At 55.6% G+C, this 20,283-nt stretch overlaps 1 protein-coding gene across 8 annotated transcripts in view; it reads right to left on the bottom strand.

Annotated features, from left to right (window-relative positions):
• RRP1B (ribosomal RNA processing 1B) overlaps positions 1–20,283 on the bottom strand; it is a 37,725-nt gene that overhangs the window by 6,054 nt on the left and 11,388 nt on the right. For 3 of the 8 annotated variants that reach the window (XM_031460536.2, XM_031460551.2, XM_031460572.2), the window contains 12 exons: positions 20,152–20,213; positions 19,708–19,837; positions 18,972–19,036; positions 18,249–18,430; positions 16,705–16,799; positions 16,004–16,101; positions 14,902–14,921; positions 13,972–14,103; positions 12,745–13,436; positions 11,042–11,191; positions 9,939–10,002; positions 6,186–8,995 (listed from right to left, as the gene is read on the bottom strand). In XM_031460536.2, the coding sequence (XP_031316396.2) occupies positions 8,802–8,995; positions 9,939–10,002; positions 11,042–11,191; positions 12,745–13,436; positions 13,972–14,103; positions 14,902–14,921; positions 16,004–16,101; positions 16,705–16,799; positions 18,249–18,430; positions 18,972–19,036; positions 19,708–19,837; positions 20,152–20,213 (1,884 nt within the window). In that variant the 3' untranslated portion in view covers positions 6,186–8,801. Of the gene's footprint in view, positions 1–549; positions 621–6,185; positions 8,996–9,938; positions 10,003–11,041; positions 11,192–12,744; positions 13,437–13,971; positions 14,104–14,901; positions 14,922–16,003; positions 16,102–16,704; positions 16,800–18,248; positions 18,431–18,971; positions 19,037–19,707; positions 19,838–20,151; positions 20,214–20,283 lie in introns of those variants that run through there. The other 5 variants (XR_010376876.1, XR_004139353.2, XM_031460543.2 and 2 more) reach the window with 5 other exon arrangements.

Raw genomic sequence — 20,283 nt, 5'->3', positions numbered from 1 at the left:
GAGGGCCCACCCTGATGACCTCGTCTTAGCTTGACTGTCTGCAAAGACCTTTTTCCAAATAAGGTCACAAGCACAGGTACTGGGGGTTTGGGCTACTGCTGCATTTTGGGGCCACAGTTCAATGCCCAACATGGGGTTAGGAATAGGGGGGACGACATGGAATGATGTGAGGGCTGGATGCTCTCCCAGGGTAGCACCATGGACTCATAGCACCTATTCCAACAGTTCACCGACTCCAAAGCCTGGGCAGGGTCCACAGTCAGCCGGGAGGGGCCCACTGAGGGCTCAGTGCATTCCCAAACTCACTGAGCAGCTCCTACGGGGCCCTGGGATTCAGAACTGGCTGGGAAGGGTTGGGGGGCCTTCCAGCCAAGGGATCCCCACGAACCAGAGGGCTTGCGGAGGAGGTGGTGAGCCGTGCGGTCAGAATGGGGCAGGGGAGGGGAGGGAGGCTCACGGTTCTGAAGGCAAAGAAGGGGGACTCTGTCCAGCACCTTGGGACCAGATTGTGGCAAAGCATGCCTGCGTCCCCTCCAGCCTCATGCTCACCTTTGCAGCATTTTCATGGGCAGACTTCCGCACGTATTCATGCATCCATCATTTAAGATAAAGTTGCCGATCTAAAAAGAAGGACACAAAAGAACTAATTTACAAACCAGAAACAGACTCACAGACATGAAGAACAAATGTATTTACCAGCGGGGAAAGGGGGTGAGAAAGGAAAAATTGGGAGTTCGAGATTTGCAGATACTAACTACTATATATAAAATAGATAAACAGCAAGGTCCTACTGTGCAGCACAGGGAACTAGACTCAATACCTTGTAGTGGCCTATGATGAAAGAGAATATGAAAAGGATTCAGAATTGTAGAGCAGATAAACAAGATTATACTGTATAGCACAGGGAAATGTACACAAGATCTTATGGTGGCCCACAGAGAAAAAAATGTGAATATATATATGTTCATGTATAACTGAAAAATTGTGCTCTACACTGGAATTTGACACAACATTGTAAAATGATTATAAATCAATAAAAAATGTTAAAAGAAAATATAAAATTAAAAAAAAGCATATGAAAAGGAATATACACATATATAACTGAATCATTATGCTGCGCACCAGAAATTAACACATTGTAAATCAATTATACCTGACTTAAAAAAAAAAGAATAAAGTGACCAGCTCAGCTGTGTTAAAAATAAATAGCGTTGCCAGAATGGCTCCTGGGGAGGAAAGGGCGGTGACATCTCCTCTTACTACCAGAAAGTCAGTGATTGGGGGAAATTCTGGGCGTGGAACCTGCTGCCTTTTCAGAGTCATCACGGTCAGTGTGACCCTCAGGCCAGGACGTGGGCGCAGGGGGAGCAGCCGTGGCGCTCGGGAGGAAGTGCCTGTGAAATGGGACTCACACCCCGGAGCTGCCACTTGAGTATATTGTCGACGTTTGTTGTTAAAAACCTCGGTCGAGAAGTAATTATAGGATTTAAAGACTGACAGGCTACAGCCTTAGTCAGCAGGCTGTGACTCATGCCGGCAGGAATTGCAGGGGTTCAGGCATCTGACAAACACGAGGCTGAACTGAGTCAAAATGCAGGTGGCCCGGCCCCTGTCTCATTGGCTTAAGAACTCAGTGTGATCTGCGTCTCCAAAGGGAAACGTAGCGTCATAGCCCACAAGGGGGGACAGCTGCCTCCTCTGGGGTGGTTCCGGAGCCGCCAAGAGCCCCCACCGTTAGGACCAGAACAAGGGCCTCCCGGGGGACCTGGCCCCACCCTTGCTGGCCCCCTGCCCACGTGGGGCACCTCTTTGGGTGGATGTTCCCAGAGAAAGGTCAGAGGGCACAGTGGTGTATGAACCCGCTGGCCCTGAAGGGGACCCCACTCTGGAAGCCCCTCACCTGTCACTTCCCCTCAAACCTGTCAATGAAAAATTAATCCATCAATCTAAAAAAGAAATGGAAAACTTCATTCAAGCTAAATCTGAGGATTATAACCTGAGAACAGCATCTCAGAGAACTTAGAACTGTTCCACCCCTTAGAAATAAAGGCACGGCGGGTGTGGGGGGCAGGGAGAGGGTGGAGCTCAGTGGCAGAGCGTGTGCTTAGCATGCACGAGGTCCTGGGTTCAACCCCCAGTACCTCCATTAAAAAAAGTAAATAAAAAGCCCAATTACTCCCCTGCCAAATAAAGGCATATTTGTAGAAGTTTATGAGACAAAGGGCCACACATCAAATGATGTTCTCTTGACAGTTTATGCACAACCCAGATCTAAGCGTCACCGTGGCTCCTAGCAAGACCAGGAAGGAATGTTAAGGAGCTGCCCTGCTGGTGCTGGGAGAACGCTGCGCCCTGAGGTTGAACAGGAGTTTCTGCCGACGGTGGGGGGTGTGTGGTGGGCGCATTAACGCAGACACACGGTGCACAGTGAGAGGGGAGAGGAGGCCGAAGGGCAGAGAGAGTGCTTCACGGTTACATTTTTCTTGTCTTGCCATAAACTCTGAATTTTATTTCACAAGCCCCACAGCGAGTGGCCTTGGGCCTCCTCCTTGCCAGGCTGGGGGTGACGGTGCCTGGTCCAAAGGCCAGTCTGTTTTGTAAATGAACTGAAGACCAGGTCTGCCTGACACCCAGGTCCCGGCTTTCCTCAGAAAGGAGGCACGGGCTGGCCTCCGCCTTTGCCAGCCTCCGCGGGCTCCTTCCTTCACTGAGCGTTCGCGGGGTGGGAGCTCTAGGTCTTCCTGCAGCTGCGCCACATGGGCAGGTGGCACGGGGTGGGGGGCTGGGCGTCCCCACCTCCCAGTCCCCCAGCGGCATCACCGCAGGACGCTCAGGCCGGCGTCGGACTCGGTTCCAGGAGGCGCTGCAGGCTCAGGAAGCAGCGCCAGCCCTGCCGCCGTCCTGCGTTCATGCTGTGCTTTTAAACAAAACTTGGACTTGGCTTAAGTTTCATTTATAGAAAAGTGAGATTTAGTTGGGGGAGGGTTGGTGAAATAATAGTTTATCCCAGAGTTTTGGCGACTTCTTAGGCAATCCAGCCACATATGTGTCTGCTGCCCGTGCGCTAATTCCAGAGTTTACGGACCCCTGAGGTCCCAAGTAGATCCGCAGCTTGGAGGCAAAGGCAGACGATGATTTGTGCTGGAGGAGGGGCACTTCTGGGGGACGGCGCCCTGTTGGGGCCGGCCGGAGTGTCTGGGATAGAACGCCATGCCGTCCATCATTTTCCCTGAGAGGGTTCAGCTGAGAGGAATCTAAGCCAACCCTTGGCCGGCGTCGGTGTCAGCTCGCTCTGGACGGCGTGTCTCCGGAATCGGCGGGGCTGTTTGCTCTGCTCACATGTAGCTCAGAAACATCAAGGCCATGGGGAGTGCTGAAGCTGAGGGCCCTGGCAGGATTCCTCCAGCCTGGACCTGGTGGATGCAGAGCGAAGGAACCCCTTTGCTCTTGTAGGTTTGCAACTGGGTTGATTCAGTTCAGCAAGTATTGGCTGAGGAAGCTTCTATGTCCAGGGACCCAGGCTAACGCTGGTCTCTGCACCAGCACATCTCCCACTGTGTGTGTCTGAAGCCTGGGGTTCTGGGGGCCCTAACCCTTAGCTACATGGCGGGACCAGGGCCTGGTGGCGTTGGGGTGGGGGGGACCTGGGCTCCGCAGATGGGGGAGCTGGGATCAGCCACGTGTGAGCTGTGAGGTCTAGGCCAGAGCCCGACGTCTCCAAGCCTCCTTTCCCGTCTGTGACCGTGGACTCATCCTGGAACTTACCCTCCAGGAAGCAGTGAGGACTAGATGCAATGGCTTCTGTAAAGCAGAGCCTGGCAGGAGGGGGTCCCCCTGGGAGAAGCCCCCACATCTCCCTGGGGCTGCAGAGACACAGGCTTTTGCTCCAAGTGGCAGGGTCCCCCTCTGTCTGCATTTCAGAAGGCGCGCCCTCACAGCGCCTAGGCAGCCCTCACCCGCCTCCGGCCCTGTCTGTGTTCCGGGGCGGCTGTGGAAGCGGTGAAGTTACTCATCAGCTGCTGGGTCTACAAGGCCACGTGGAAAGGCTCCTGCACCCCAGGGAGGCCGGGGGGGAGGGGGCCCCAGTGCCAACCCACTGAAGCCGGCTCTGCAAGGCGGGGCTCTGGGTGCAGCCCCTCGCTTGACTGACACAGCCTCCTCTGTTCGCCGCGTCTGCAGATGTTACTGAGTAAATGCTTCTCAATTTGAGCTGAGCCCTTTGCTGTCTTTTGGGACTCTGGATGACTGCCAGTTTTGAGCAGCACGCCAGGCCTCTCCTGGGAGAGGTTTCCCTGAGCCCGTCAGGTGGCCATTCTCCAGGCCCCACCTCTGCTCGCTGCTCTTTGAACTCGCTGCACACGCCCCTGCCCCAGGGTCTTTGTACGTGCTGTGTCTTCTGCTTTCGATACTTGCTCTATATACGTCCGTGGCTCATTTTTCAATCTTTTGATCTCTGTTCAAATGTTACCTTCTTGTAAATAGTCCTTGCCCCGCAGTCAGGTAAAAAAGACAAAATTAAGTTTCAATTTAATATTCTTCCCAACACTTTATAAAACTAGCAACTGCTTCCAGATTGTCTTTATGTTTCTTTGTGCTTTAAGTTCATTAGAAACTGAGAAGGGCAACACGTTTGTGAAGTCTGACACCAATCTTACAAAACTGGCCAGACCTGCGGGTGGGGGCTTATCACTCACAAGACAGCACTTGGCCCTGATGCACTCCTGGCCTTCTCCCCGCTTTGTTTTCTCCCATTTGGGGCTCTTGTCCCCAGCTGACATAGCTTGCGGGGTCACCTGCTGTCCCCAGTGGGTCAGCTTCGTCGGGGTACTGCTTTTGTCTGCGCTGTTGCGGCCGCGGCAGGGAGCACAGAACAGGGCCCGCACACGGCAGGCGCTCAGCACTTGCAGACTGAGTGATGGAGAGGATACATTGTCAGTGTTCTGTGGTGCCTTCTAAGGAGGGTGGTGGCTCCAGCCACAGGCGAGGCTGTTGTCTGCAGTGTAGGAAGCGGGGTCCCTCCTCGCTGAGCGCGCGGGGAGGGGCTGCTGGGTGGAGCTGAACTGTATCAAGACTGTGGGTGGGAGCATGGGCACTGGCCCACCCCAGGCTCAGAGCCGGAGGCATGGAAATGGTGTGACATCCCCAGAAACCCCACTCCGAAAAATGACGTGTTTCCAGCGTGACTTTAGGTTGTTGGGGGTGACCTGGCCCCGCCCCTAACCCTAAACCTTCAGGAACAGTTCTGCTCCCGATGCCTGCAGTGTCTTGGGGCAGGGGGGCAGGACGAGGCCTCGTGCCCCACATCGGGGGAAGGAACGGGGAACAAGAACCGGGCAAAGGCGAACAGCGGAGCCCGGGTGTCCCCGAGAACAGACCCTGCTGGGAACCTGCATGCACCTCAGGGAGCTGCAGACTGGACTCCTCAGCTGACACCTGAGCTCTGCCTAGAACAGCAAGAGACTGACCTGGAAGTGCGCCCCTTGCTGCAGGGAGGGGTGAGCAAAGGCAGTGTCACGTGACCAAAGCCTCGGGGTCCTGCAGCTGGGACTGGGGTGAGGGCAGGACACGTGCAGGGGGCGCCTTCCTGGATTCTAGGTATTACTTTATGAGTTAAGTGACCCTGTGTGGGATCCAAAGCACAACGGGGTTTGCTCAGGGAACATCAAAGCGAAGGGCACAAAGGCTGTGTTCTGCCTGCCCCACGGCCGGCCGGGCGGGCCAGGCTGGGTAACAGGAGGGGGTCCATTTGCCCCCACCTTTTTAATACTCTGTGCTCACGGTGCAGTAAAAGTTAGAAAGGACAGTACATTTGTAAAGTGTGGTACAAATTGTACAAAACCGATCAGTCCAATGGGGCACAGGGGGAGACGGCCATCTTACAAAGTACTGTGAGATCACCAGCAGGAGGGGGTCCCCAGTGGGGAACACTTCTCTGGGGTGGAGCCCGGGGTCCCCGCCCATCCTCAAAGACATGGAGAAACGGGAGCATCCGTGAGCAGCCGCAGAGGAAGATGTGCCCAGCACCCCCGTCACCGGCTCTGGCAGTGGCCGCACAACAGGGCAGGTGCCCCAGACTCCGGCTCTCAAACACTAACCACCGACCCGACACCCTCACCTGCTGCTTCATAGCAGTTCCCAGAGAGGCAGGTTATGCGCATCCCGACGGTCAGAATCAAACACAGATCTGAGGGCAAGGATGGATTTATTACTGGACTTGGCTTTGACACATGCTGATGAACCCTGCAGACATGAACATGAGTTGATTGTGGACAGACAGCCCTTGTCAGAGTCAGGAAAATTCAGAGAACACACACACACAAGTCAAACAACGGATTCGATTTCATCTTCTCTCCGACACCGGGACTGCCCCCGCCTTTTTTGTACTCTGTGCTCACGGTGCAGTAAAAGTTAGAAAGGACAGTACATTTGTAAAGTGTGGTACAAATTGTACAAAACCGATCGGTCCGATGGGGCACAGGGGGAGACGGCCATCTTAAAAAATACTGTGAGATCACCAGCACTAATTTAAATATTTAAATTATTTCCTTTTTTGGGAAACTGCCAAGTCCCTCTGGCGATTTCATTTAGGAAAATAACATGCATCAAATAGAAAACCGGTCGTCTAAATACATTCTGCTCATGTGACACTCTGGTGAGTACACGGAGTAAGAATTTTAAAAAATTGTTTTTGTTTTCCCTTCTCTTGTTGCCAAAATGTAGGCATTAAAAATGAACCACAGTAAACCTACTGTTCTCACCCACAAGATGGGGTAAGTTAGGACAGATTTAGAGGGCAGATGGAGTCCAAGGCACACTGCCACGCCGAGGCCCCGGCCCACAGGCAGGGCGCTCCCCTGGTGCCTCAGCCAGAGCGAAGGCGCTCCTGCATGAACCTGAACAGACACGCCTCTTTTGCCTTTGGGTGTCCTGCTAGGACATCTTAACATCACTGGATTACGTGGCCCATTTGGCTAGAGGACCCTCTTTAAAGCTGAAATAAAAAGTATTAGAAAAATAATTTGACCAAGGATAATGACGCTTTCTTCTTTAAACAGAAAGTTAAAAATATATGACTTTCCAAATCTCACCTTTCACACCGTCAGTGTCGGTTTCGATGTGATTTAAAGCATTACGTCAAGCGCAGCGCGCCGAAAACCACGCAGCCACCCCAGCAAGGCCGGCGTGCGCAAGACAGGGCCGCTCAGGCACAGCGGCCAACAGCAGTGTTGGCTCTTTTCATGGCCTAATTACGACAAAACTTAATTATAGAGCAGGCAAAGAGCAAAGTTCACACTTCCTCCTTCCCACCAGGGCCCCCGGAAGGCCAGCCCATCTGACCCACAAAGTTATCAACAACAGTCTTTGCAGAGGGAGGGCTCCACCCTGGTCACGTGACGAAGGAAACCAAAGCCAAATCAACGCAGCCCTGCGACTCCAGTGGGCCTCCCCGTCTCCCCCAGTTGTGGCTAGGACGACCGAGGCAATGCTGGGGTCCTTTACTGGGGAAGCGAAGGCGACTGGCCCGGCGTTTTGGCGAGAAAGCGGGGTTCCTGCGTGGGGAGGTGGGTGGGAGGCAGCTGTCACTTCCTGGAGGCCCGAGATTCCCCGGGATCCCCTGAGCCAAGAGAAGCCACGTCCTCCCCCGAAGATGCCGCCCCTGCCCCCTCCCAGGCTGCAACCTGTCAGCCAGTAAACTCAAGACGGAGGCAGGGAGGCGGCGCGCCCGGGGGGCAGGGCGGGGCTGGGGCTGCGGCTCCTCGCGCACCGCGTGCTCCATGCCGCGCCTCTGCTCCTCCAACTGACGTCTGGGCCTTTCCCACCCCCAATTCTATTAATTAACTAAAATTATAACTCTATAAAAATCTGTAAGTACAAGTGTCAATGTTCGAAAAAATGGTAGCTATGAACAAAGAAATAAGCGCAGACAGCTCTCGGCGGCCGCTGCTGTCTCCCGCTTCCGGCGGGCATGCAGGTGTCAGGCAGCACTGCCCTGCCTCCGCAGCCAGAGTCCGGGTCAGGGGTGGGAAAGCTGCTCCTGGGGCCGCCAGCCACTCCGGTTGGGGCTCAGACACTTTTTACAAGAGTAACCGAGCACAAGGGCCTGGAAGCGGGCGTGCCGGCCAGGCTGAGAGCGAGGGGGTGCCGGCTGTCACCGCTGAGGGCGCCCTGGGCTGGCCCAAGGGAGGAGGCCGGGGCAGGAGACCGGGCCGAGGTGGAGGGAGGAGGCGCCCCCAGGGCAGAGGTGTGTCTCTCCTGCCCCCTCACAGGGTCACCCCCACTGAGTGCACACAGAGAAAGTGCGGCACTGCTGATGTGGTGACCAGACTCATCTTGTAAGATGCCAAATACCCACAGGCGTGGGAACGAGGCCCTGCGCACCTTTTAAAAGGAGAAAGACCATTAGACTAAAACCACCCAGAAAACTAGCCCAGCAGGGCAGCCCGGGCCCAGCCCAGCAGCGCTGCACACGCCGGCGGCTAGCGGGGAAGCCCGGACGCTGGGAGCCAACGGTGCGACCCCGTCTGAGCGCCCAGCCACCACACCAGTGGGGGCACTGGAGGGACCCACCGCCGTGGACCCCCAGGGGCTCCGGCACGGACAACGTGGGCAGCAAAGGCTGCACCCAATGCCCGCAGCCCCTGCTGGAAGGGCCAGGGCCACAGAAGTGCCAGAGCTCACACTCAGAGCCACATGGACAATTCATGGGAATTTACAAAACAATAAAAAGGCCCCATCTTTTAAACGTTACAATTTATAGAACATCCTGTGCAAACGCAGTCTTTAAAAGGACTCTGCTACTATCAGATGAAGTCCACAGCCGTCGGCCTTCTCTTTGGCGTGGCAGTCAGTGGCTTCTTGGTCCCCAGGGGGGTGCTGGCTGGCGAGCTCGTGGGGGTCTTCAGGACCCCGTGGAGGGGCCTCTGCTCGGGGTTGAAGGCCACCCGGGAGGGGCCTGTGGGGCTGACCAGGATACTCTTGTCTGTCTTCTTGAATTCTGCCCCAGGTGAAAGCAAGGCACACGTCAACAGGGTGCGATGCCTCTGTCCTGCCACCAGTCCCGCTCCCGCAGGCCCCGAGGGCCAGGACGCTCCCTCCCAGCAGGGCAGGACCCTGCACCAGGCCCCGCAGAGAGCGCCTGAGAGCTTTGGGAGAAAATGGAACTCACTAGCAAGGCTACTTCCCCCCACAGACACCAGCGGGTCAGGTCCCGAGGAGGCACTCTTAGGGGTGGGGGTAGTGATGAAACACATGCCCAGTGAACCCCGTGTTTGGGTCTCGGATGAACCCTAGGTTTAAACCGTTGCAGGAGGAGCCTTTCCTTCCTGGCAGATCTGTTCCTCCCATTTTCTCCAGCTCTAAAGACAAGAGCTTCTCAGGTCCTCCCAGAGGGCCCTGCCCCACCGCACACACACAGGCACACACACACACAGACACGTTTCCTTTTGGTCCCTAAAATGAGCCAGTCCTAAACTCATTACGTACTTCTAGAAAGTTTGGTTTCCTTTCAAAAAACAAAACAAAACAAGTGAATTGCAACAGTATTAAAAGCAGTAAGATAGAGTGTCCTAGGTGGGGGGCACAGCTCAGTGGCAGAGCGAGTGCTCGGCATGCATGAGGTCCTGGGTTCCATCCCCGGTGCCACCATCAAGGGGGAAAAAAAAAAGAAAAAGAGCGTCCCCCTTTCCCTTCTCTTGGCCAGGGAGGCTGCAAATCTCAGCGGAGGCAGCTGCAGCTGACAGACCCTTAGTCCCAGGCCAACACGGCTTTGGAATCCGGGCCAGCAGCCTGGAAGGCGGCGTCTCTTGGCGTCCTCTACCAGAGCCCTCCTTCCAGAACACCGCCGCCTCCTGCCCGCTGCACCCCCGCTCCCACCAGACAGCCCAGGCCCTCTTCCACAGAGTGGACCCCACTGCCTCGAGGAGCAGACCTGCACTCACCCGCAGTCATGTTCCTGCTCAACCCAAAGGTCACCTTCTTGGAGCTGGATGGTGTTCTGCTCGCCTGCAGAAGAGAAGCAACAGAAGGACTAAAGTGACAGCCGAGGTGTCCCCAAGGACGCCTGGTGCCGCCAGCCTGTGTAGCAGCTCCGCCAGGCCTGGCAGGAAGCTGCCTCGCCTGGGACGAGAGCAGAGCAAACTGATGGGGTCTGAAACAGGACAAAGCCCACCGCCGGAGCACGAGAGGCTCCCGCCTGGTGAGCACAGTGGACCAAAACCCGGTACCGGAGCCCGACTCCCTCCTGTGGGCAGTGGACAAGCACTTCCAACTTTTTGTGCACAAGGACTCAAAACTGACTTGCATATTCCAACAACTCATCAAAAATTAAGTAACTGTTCCCCATTTAGCAGATTCCTGGAAGTGGACCCACTCTGCACGATGAAGCACTTTATCAAATTCCTTCTTCGAATCTCAAGTTTCTGCGGGAACCCCACAGTTCTACCTGGTATTGCTTTTTGCTTTAACATCAACACTTCACGAGAGGAATGTGACCTGTGCAAGCCCTGAGTCATTTAACAAATCTCCCTAAATGTCTTCAGGCCACTTACACGCCCACTTGCTGTGGGCGTCCCTGCAGGGCCAGCCCAGGCACGCCCGCCACCACAGCAGGCGTCTGCCCCGTGCGGCTCCACCAGGACCTCGGTCTCCCAGAGGCAAACGGGATGCACATCCCACGGCCCGGCCTGCACCTGCACCACCTCCCAGCATGCCTGGCAGAGCCGACCTCCCTTCCTGGACCCCACGCGATCCCCCGGGCACGGTGACAGCCCTCTCCCACCACTGCACCTGGCTCTCTGACTGCTCGCCTCGTGAATTCGAGGACGCGGCACCCCAGTCCTCCTGACGCAGAATGGTGTTATGGACCGTACCTCAGAGCTGACCCCGCTCCCGGAACAGGGACCCGCATGCCGTGGACAGTAGCAGAGTTGAAAAGACGGCTGCAAGCGGGGTGGGTCAGGAGGGCAGCAGAGCCCACCATCTGGGCGTGGGGCAGCTGCGGAGGGACGGCAAGCAGAGGGACAGCTGGTGGCCAGGTGGGTACCTGCAGGGGGGCGCCCGGCGAGGTGGTGGCAGTGCTGCCCTTGGCCTTCCTGAAGAACAGGGGCTTTGGGCAGAAGGAGGCGTCGAACTTCACGAAGTCCTTCTCTGTTCTCAGCTTCTTCTTCAAAGGGCTGAGTGCCCCGCTGCTCCCCTGGGAGGAGGGGCAAGAGGGTGGGGCCACTTGCACACAGAAGCTGACAGCACAGGGGTGGGAGACAGGACTTGGAGCATCTCAGACCCCTCCCCCTTCTCTTGTACCAGGTGGGTGCACACTGTGTGCAGACCTTGCGCACAAACCCCACTCTGCACACTGGCACCCTGCCGAGGGCTGGAAGTCTCCCCGCGGCTCAGCCACAAGAACCCATTTTCACTCATCTACGGACTTACACCCATGTTCTGAAAATTTCTGCCTTTCAAAGGCCACCTATTAAGTAATGACTCACTTTCTCATTTCTGATCAAAGACAACACTGTCCATGGAAAGCCTGGCAGGAAGAGCCAGCATGATGCTATCAGTTCTGCAGGCCCGTGATGGGCGGATGAAGGACGTTCGCTGGGGGTTTTACAGCGGACCACCACCCACAGCAGACCTCGTGCCAGTCCTGGGGCCTCAGGGCCCTGGGAGCCCCGTGAAGCGGCGGCCCCTGCAGACCCCACGGTGCCACAGACACGGAACGCCCTGCCGCCCCTTCGCAAGGAAAACCTCCCTCAACCCTGTGACTCACTTAGCAGCCTCTCCAACCCTCCCCAGGAGGCTTGAGGAATGAGACATGGAGGAGGAAACATCTCCATGCTCTTGCTGAAGAAAGTGTCAAGTGAACAGCGATTGAAGGGCAGAGGCTGCAGAGCCGAGGACGGTGACACAGGGCATGCGGAGGGCAGGGAGGGCCGCAGATGAGGCTCCCTGAGCCCCCACGGAGGCTTGCATCCCCAGACGGACCTTCTACTGACCATCAGTGACTCGCCTCCCCACCCAGGGCTCCTGCACCGTGAGGCCCGGACCAGCGTTTCACCAGGTCCCCACGAGCTCTGTAAACAAAGGCCTCTGCGTCGTAACCACTGCCAAGCAGGGGACACAGACGCGTGGGCAGGGTCAGGGCCATGCCGTGGGGGGGCCAGGGAGCAGACGCCCAGCTCTGCAGACCCCCCTACTCAACTCTGCCAGGAGGGGCAGAAGCAGCCATGGAGGGCCAGGGAAACTGTGTCTGCCCCCCACCCGCACAAACGCACTGCCTGTCCAGAGGGGACACTCAGAAATGCAGATTCAGAGTCCAGTTCCTGGTTTACATCTGGCTCTAGAGATCCAAGTGGAAAAAAACTTTTTGTTAAAAAGGTAAGTGAGGTAAGAGAATCTGGGGCTGCTGCTTCTGCCAGGGGGGTCCCAGGATAGCGATGAGTCGGAGAGGAAAGACAAGACCAGCGTTTGATGGAGACACACATCTGGCTGTGTGGCCATGGGGACACCTCTCCCAGCTCGATGCTGGCCCTTCCTTCCTTCCTTCTGCAGCGCGAGTAGCCCGGTGTGGGGGGAGGGGAGGTGGGGGGAGGAGGAAGCAGAGGGGAGCAAGCTGCTGAGATGGGCCACTGTGTAACCGCTGATGCAGGGTGTTACGAGCACTGCTGGCTCCCCGGCCCAGGGGTCTGACTGCGCCCCGGCCCGCCCCATCCAGGGCCCTGCACCCCTGCCCCGGCCTGGCTGCCTCACCAGAGCCTGGATGAGCCTGGCTCCTCTGTGCTCCAAGTTCGACATCTCTTTCATCTTCTTCCTCTTTTTCAGGATGGTGGTTTTCTGTGTGGACGGGTTGCAGCATTCAAGTCTGCTAGGCACCCCCTTCTTTTTCTTCGGTTTCCCGCCCTGGGGTGGGGTGGCAGGGCAGTCCTCTCCATCTGCTGGGCTGGCTGGAGGTCCCTCCCTCCGGGGCAGGGGCCAGGCTAGCGTAGGGGGGACAGTGCCGTTGACCAGGGGAGCCCCGAGCGTCCGCTTCCTCTTTAGGACTGGGGCGCCACTGGCCAGGGAGGCTCTGGGGGCTGGTCCCTGAACAGGACCGCCTGGAGGCAAGCCCTCCTCAGGAGACGCTGCCGACCTGGCGCTCTCCACCTGGACCCCCAGCCTCCTCTTCCTTGGTCGTTTCCTCCTGCTGTGTACGGAGAGCTGCTCTGAGCCACTGCGCTCCTGGGCGCCAGGTGCGGCCACTGCCCCCAGCTCTGCCAGGCTCATCTTCTGGGCGCTTCCCGGCCAGGCCCCTGGCTCACCACTCCCATTCTGCTCTGGGCACGTGGCCTCACCACCGGCCCCTAAGTGTTCAGGCCGCAGGTGGTTCTTCTTCTTCTTTTTCCTCTTTCTCTTCGGAATCCCACCTTCACTCTCCTCTTCCTCAGCAGGAAAGAACCTGGCTCCTAGGAAAACATGTAAACCCATCAACACGCACCCCAGCGCCAAGGCAGCGGGCCTGGCCTGGCCGGGAACTCTGGGGCAGCGTGAGGGCAGACGCAGCCTCTGCCTCCTGCCGGGAGGCTCTGACCCTCCTCCGCGCACTGGAACCCTACAGGCTCCCTCATCTGGTCCCCCCACTGTGACTGGAAACCTTCCTAAAGCCTATTTTGATATAAAAGGACCTGAAATAGTCTTCAGATTCCTAGTAATTTCCAGGCTCAGATCCAGGGCAGTAATAAAACAAATGTCCCGAAGGGCAGTGTTTTTCCAGCACCCTGCACGTCCTCACCCACTGCCCCCAAAGATGCCACCAGGAGTGAAAAAATGTTTTCAGGTTAGGAAGGCTGGAATGTGGGTCCACAGAAAGTAGCCAACCCCTGGCAAGCCTCATAACGTCTCAGCAGCTCAGGGCGGAGGCTTCTGCTCCTTGACGATCCGGGAAGATGAGAAGGGACGCCCGCCCCTTGACTGGCTCCCCACACGGACACGGAGGCTCACCTCCCTCTCCTTCCACGCCCGCTTTCTCCACAGGTTTCTTTCCTTTTTTCTTACACCTTCCTTGACTGAGGGCCTGGTCATCTTTGTCAGCAGATGTGTCCTCAGCAAAACTGAGTTGAGAGATACTGCCTGCTGGACACCAAAGCATGTGGTCAGCTCTCAGGCCCTTCACAGCTGTGTCCGGGATCACAAGCCCGCCCCCTGCATGCAGGCAGGTTTTAGCGCTGACTTCCACCACATTGCTGGGCCTCATGGCTTCTCCAACCCAATCCTGAAGGCTGCTGAACAGGAACTATGGACCTAAAGGCCAGTGGCTTCCTCGTCCGAGGTGGGGACAGACATGCAGACCTCGGGTGGCACCTCTACAGCTCACCCCGGGAGCTCGGCCACGCCGTTCCCACCGTCCAGTGAGGTCTGGGTGCTCTCCGCATTTCAAGCACCCCAGGAGCACAAGGGAGGGTGGGGGAGCAGTGGATTCACCTACTCGGTCACATGTAACCAAGCTTATGGGCAGCAGCTCCCCAGGGGGACAACTGATCCCAACAGCAAGTGAAAGGGACTCTGAGACATCAACCCTCCTTCTTCGTGAAGGATCACAACGGATCCTTCCCAGGGTGGAAGGAATCCTCCTGTCAACTCCCTGTCCCCGGAGTTTATCCCCGTCTTGGCACTGGCGGGGAGAGGCCCCGTCTGGCTCAGCCTTGGTCCCGGGGGCAGGGCGGGGGTGGGTGGCCTGGAGAAGGTGGGACCCCATGTTCTTGCGAGGCTCCCGCTCAGCTGAGCAGCCGGTGGTGGGACTGATGGGCTTTCACTATTTCTAATGCTTTCAATGAACGTCTTCCAATCCTGTTTGTCAATATTTGGCATAAATGCCCTCAGTGGGGTCCATGCTCACGTAACATCACCAGTTACAGTCCTGATTTTCCTCACCTTCAGACAGATCTTGGAATCTGAAAAAGAGAACAAAGGTGTCCTAAAGAAACCATGTCTTTCTGTCTCCTACAAACACGTGCACTGAACTTTTAAAATGCAAGCTGGTATTGGGAGTTTGTTAGTTCATGTTCCTTTCTTCTCGAAGAGCAGGCTGAAGAGGTGGTGTGATGCGAAGGCCACAAATGAAGGACAAACCCACCCTCAAGTGGCACAGCATCCCTGACGACGTGGTGACGTAGAGTCCGTCTCGGCGCACCCGAATACAACCGAAGAAGCCGAAATTTCTTTTTATTCCTCAGACTGAAGGAGCTCAGGCCTCTACTTACATTCAGGTCTCCGCTCGCCAAGTGGAGACAAGCCCAGAGTGTCCTGCGCCATACACTGTGGGATGTCGGAACAAGGGGGGTGCAGGCGGTCTGCGTGGGGAGGTGCGGGGCTCGCAGGGCAGGACGGGGGAGCACACGGGCCTGAGTGCTGCTCCGTGTCCGGAAGCCGCAACCCCAGGCGGCCCGTTACATTCCCTGTGCGCCACGTGACCCATTTGTAAAATGGAGAAATTACAGACATGAAATAATTCATGTCAAGTGCTCAGGACGGTGCCTGCTCAGACTGCGGTCAAACTGAGCTGCTACGTGTCACCGGGCACAGCGAGCCCAGGGCTCTGCGGTGAACTGCCCGTCGGTCGGGATGGCGTGAAGGCCCGCACTTGGGGTGGACACACTGGGGACAGGGGGTAGGACCGAAGGGCTGTCTATGTCAACCCTGTGCCAAGAGACAGCACCGAACAGCATGGCCACGCCGCAGCGCCTCGGTCTGTGGACTGGAGACGTTGCCCACAGACGCCCTTCCCCCGCCTCACGGACAGCGGAGCCGCGACTTGAGCGGCACCTGCAGAGCGGAGCTCGAGGGGCAGGGCCTCGAGGGGCCGTTCGCACGGACTCTTGCAGGTTGCCTGCGTGAGTCCCGAGACTGTGGGCGGAAACACTGAAAGACCAAGAAGACAGGTCCGCACGGCGACAGCCTGTCTCATGCTGAGGGAAGCAGGGGGCCGGCCCTGAACGCGGACCACGACCAGGTGCAGCCTCCTCCCCGCACTTACTTCCTGATGAGTCTGCAGAGGCGCTTCCTGTTGAAGGGAGGGATGTGCTTCCTGGTGGTGATTCCCAGGAGTCGCTCAGCAACGGCCTTGTAGTCAAACTGTGCGAGGAGAGAAACCAAAGGTCGGCCCCAGCATGGCGCCACTGCCGGACCTGGGACTTCACACGCCCTGGCGACAGACACCCCGCAGCACGGGGTCCTGGACGCCCTCAGCTACAGGCTGGTCTAGCCCGCACGCGCCGAGGCTTGCCAACCCAGGGCCTGAGCGATAGCTTTGGAAAAGTCCTTCTATTTATTCTTGGGAGAAGCTAGTCTCTATTTGCTCTATTTATTCTTCCCTAAGAGAGAGCTGCGGTAAACGCACCACATAAACTGTACCTGGGTGTGCTTTTCTGTCAGTTTGCACCTGGTAACACAGTAAACGTTCTTTATTTGAAAACCACCAGCGAGCTGGCTTCGCTGGAGGGACAGGGCAGATCTTAGCAACTCACGCCAGTGAGGACTGATACCTTTCAAAGCTTCATTCTATTTAAATTTGTCTCCAATAAGCGCATTATAGGAAGTGACATCAGTGACCAAAGGGATTTAAAAAAAACCTCACACATTAGACCTGGGCCTTACTTAGCTCTGACCCCAGTTCCCAAGTAGCCAGGCGGCCCCACAGCAAACCCGCATCTATGAAAGGTAACAAGAGCCACCAACCTGGAGGGGCAGCCCGCCGTCCTCCCCGCTTCCTCCACCGGCCACGGCACCCTCATCGCTGGCTCCCTCTTTTTTGGGGTGATATTTGCACGGGGCTATCAAAACAGCCACAGACACAATTCTTCAAATACACAGCAATGGCTACTCTCAAACGAGCTACTGTCCAATTAAGTGTCTCAGGGAAAAAAAGAGCATCCGTTTACAGAGAAAACCCTGCAAATACATTTAGAATTTCCCAAAGATGTTTTGGTTTTTCAGCCTCTAGACATTAAAAAAAAAAACCTGAGAGAAATTGCACATCTTGCCTCTTGATTACCCCAGACCAAACCCCTGCCGTGGAGTGCAGCAGAGGTGGTCGGGGGAACTCCCGGGTTAGGGGCTCGGCCAGTGGTTTCAGTGGGTCTGGGCCGCGGTGAGCGCTGTGCAGCAGTGCACTGACACCGCGTGGCCGCCTCGGGAAACACAACAAGCTGATTTTAACATGAAAATAATTCAAACATTAAAACACAGCCACTAATGAAATCTCTCAGCTTCTTCAAGGTGTACTGTTTCTGGAATCTATCAGCCCCTCAGCAGTGTGGCCTCAGGGCAGGGCGTGGAGGAGACAGAGGGCCCCCTGCGAGCACCTGGCAGACGACACCAGGAGAGGGTCTCCGGAGGCGCCCGTGGAAAGTGGGGATGCCTCCAGCTTAGACAGAGACAACGCAGAATCTGCTCAGGGCCAGTTAGTTAATTCTGTCCCCACGTTGAATTTAAAATTAGAACATTTCTTCTTTTCTTTTTTAAAGGTTTGTTTTTTTCCTGACTAAAAATATATGATCATTGTAGAAAACTTAGAAAAGTACAAAGATAATAGAAACCACCCAGTTTTGCCACACGGGGCTCACCATCACCATCTTGGTACACATCCTTCCAGACACATACACACCATGTCTAAACATAAATGTTTAAAACAAATCAGGCACCTTCTACAGAGATTTGTGTCCTGCTTTAAAAATTTTTTAAAAATTAAATTTTCGCTGGCTGTTACTTTGTGAAAACTAATGCAAGCCCCACACAATCCCCGTGGGTGTGAAAGGGTGCTGAGAACAACGTCTGTCCGCAGCGGGAGTTACACACCCACAGGAAAGAAAAAGAGCCCCAGGAACTCGGGGATCAGAAAGGAGAGCTCCGGAAGCACGTGAGCGCTCCCCACCGGAACTGTAAATCGGCTCTCCGGCACGGGCCCTCTTACAGACACGAGTCCACATCGCACCAGCAAAGCTGAAACAGAGAAACCACAAAAACCCCAGAGCAACGACAACGGAAGTAAAACCCTCAAAGAAAGTGCTGCGACACTAGGAGATACAGAAATGTGCGCGGGCCCTGGTTGGGACCAGGCCTTGAGCAACCACTCCCCTGCTTCCTCTCTCGGGTGGGGCCCAGGCAGAGCCACCTCTGATGGATTCTAGGGTGTGGCCAGTGAGACCCCAACACATGCATTAAAAAGGGTCGGTTTGACAAGAACTTCACCTAAAAAAGACCACTCAAGGAACTCCTCTCACCTCTTCTCTTTTTACTGATGGGTTTTCTCCACGTCGCCTCATTTTCAGGTATCTCTTCCTCAGAGAGGCCACCATCACTGCCTTTAGGTTTCTGGCCCTCCACTGCCTCTCCAGGCACAGGAGGAGACTGCTCTACGATGACGTGGAGAACAGCCCGGGCTATGGTCTGCGCCAGCGCGCGGCTGGGGGCGGGAGCACAGCGTGCGCGTGGTCAGACAGCCGGCCTGGGCTCCGACCCCCACAGGACCGGAGGGTGAGAAGCTGGGGGGGGGGGGGCCCTGCACGGCCAGTCTCAGCCCACCCAATGCCGAAGTGATCAGCGTACTCTCCACCAACCGACTGTAGCCACGAGGAGCCAGCTGACTACCTGTGATGCAGCGGGGGGAGGGATGGCAGACCGAGCTCTGGGCGTGGGGGTCGGGTTGTGACTCCCGGAATGACTGGGGCCAACCCGCTAGGGAAGTCAAACTCTTGGTTCTTCAAATGCCTTGCTGATGGGAATTAGGAATTCAGTTGTTTTTTTGGGGTGTGGGTACAGCTCAGTGGTAGAGTGCATGCTTAGCATGCATGAGGTCCTGGGTTCAACTTCCAGTACCACCATTAAAAAAAAAGAGCTGTTCTTAGCTTTGGGTAATACTAGGTACCTTGCATCATGTCCTACCTATAATCTCACCCAATTAAGTGCCAAACGAAGCAGTAAAAACAAACACGTGCATCACTTACTCCTTAGTCTTGGCGGCGATTTTGCAGAATGGATCAATAAACTTGAGATTTTGATCTGCCAAGAGCTGTAATTTAGAAACAGGAAAGAAAAATATGGGGGCGGGGGAAGAGAGCAGTTTCTCCTTTCTGATGTGCCCTTGCAAAGGGAACCACCTGCTGTTTTCACAAAAGCTATCAGACCAACACCACTGCACTGCACCCAAAATGCACTCTGCCTGAGGCTCCAGGTGCCTGGGGCCAGGCCTGGAGCTAAAGGTCCTCCACCCACTCAGCGCAGGGGCCAGACGACACTGCGCAGCCCAGCCCACACCGCTCTGCTCCATGACCCCGCACATGGCCCTCCTCTGTGGGGCAGATCTATATGGATGCTACAGAAACTAAGAGGAAGGAATTAAAAGAATGACATTGCACTTAAATTAAAAACATACACGTTCATTGCAGAGCACCTGTAAGACGCATTGTAACTGACTATCCTTCAATTAAAAAAAAAAACTTATGAAAGAAAAAAGTAAACATTGCTTCCAATCCCAAACTCAGATAACCACCCGCAGGCTAAAAAACGCGTTTCCTTTCCAGCCTTCGTCTGTTCACACAGGAACATGTGCTTTAAGAAAAGTCACACTATTCCCCAGCTTTGCCTACTGCCTTTTTTCCTTCTGCTTTTTACAAACTCAGCATCACAAGCAGTTCCTCACGTTACCGAATTCTCTGCGCAGGGCATCTGACCACTTCTTACCTCCTTCCCTCCCACTTTGGATAGTTCATCCACATAAATGTCAATGAAGTGGAACTTCACTCCGTTAGGAGACTGACTCTCGGGACGCAGGATCTCCTTCATCAAGACGTCCAGAAATAGCTTGATTCGGCTAAAGGAAACAAGACACATGGTGCCAGTCACTACAGCACCCCCCACAGAAAACAGCAACATTCAGACTCCTTAACAGGCAAGGCGAGGCTGGAACAGTTTGACAAGGAGAAAGGCAATCCCTGAAACCAGTGTAAAATGCCGACTGCTGGATTCTAAGTTCTTTACGTGGAAGGATGCTCTGCCCTCAATACCCAGAGTGGAAAGCACAGATCAGGCAATTCAAACTTGCTGATTAACTGAAAGACTTGGAAAACACACTATCACCTTAAAGGTTTTAGGGCCGCCGACACCTAACCCAAATAGTTCACCAACCTTTCTTCCCAGCCGTTTCGCTTCAGAACTTCAAAGGACTGCCTCAGAACCAGACGGATCAGCTAGAGACAGACAGCATTTGTTACACAGGGGAAAGTGAGAAACATGGCTCAGCTCAGCAGAGTGGGGAGA

The sequence above is a fragment of the Camelus dromedarius genome, chromosome 2 (genome assembly GCF_036321535.1).
Source record: "Camelus dromedarius isolate mCamDro1 chromosome 2, mCamDro1.pat, whole genome shotgun sequence".
Classification (NCBI taxonomy): Eukaryota; Metazoa; Chordata; class Mammalia; order Artiodactyla; family Camelidae; genus Camelus; species Camelus dromedarius.
The sequence above is the reverse complement of the archived record's forward strand: the minus strand, read 5'-3'. Positions and strand labels throughout refer to the sequence as shown.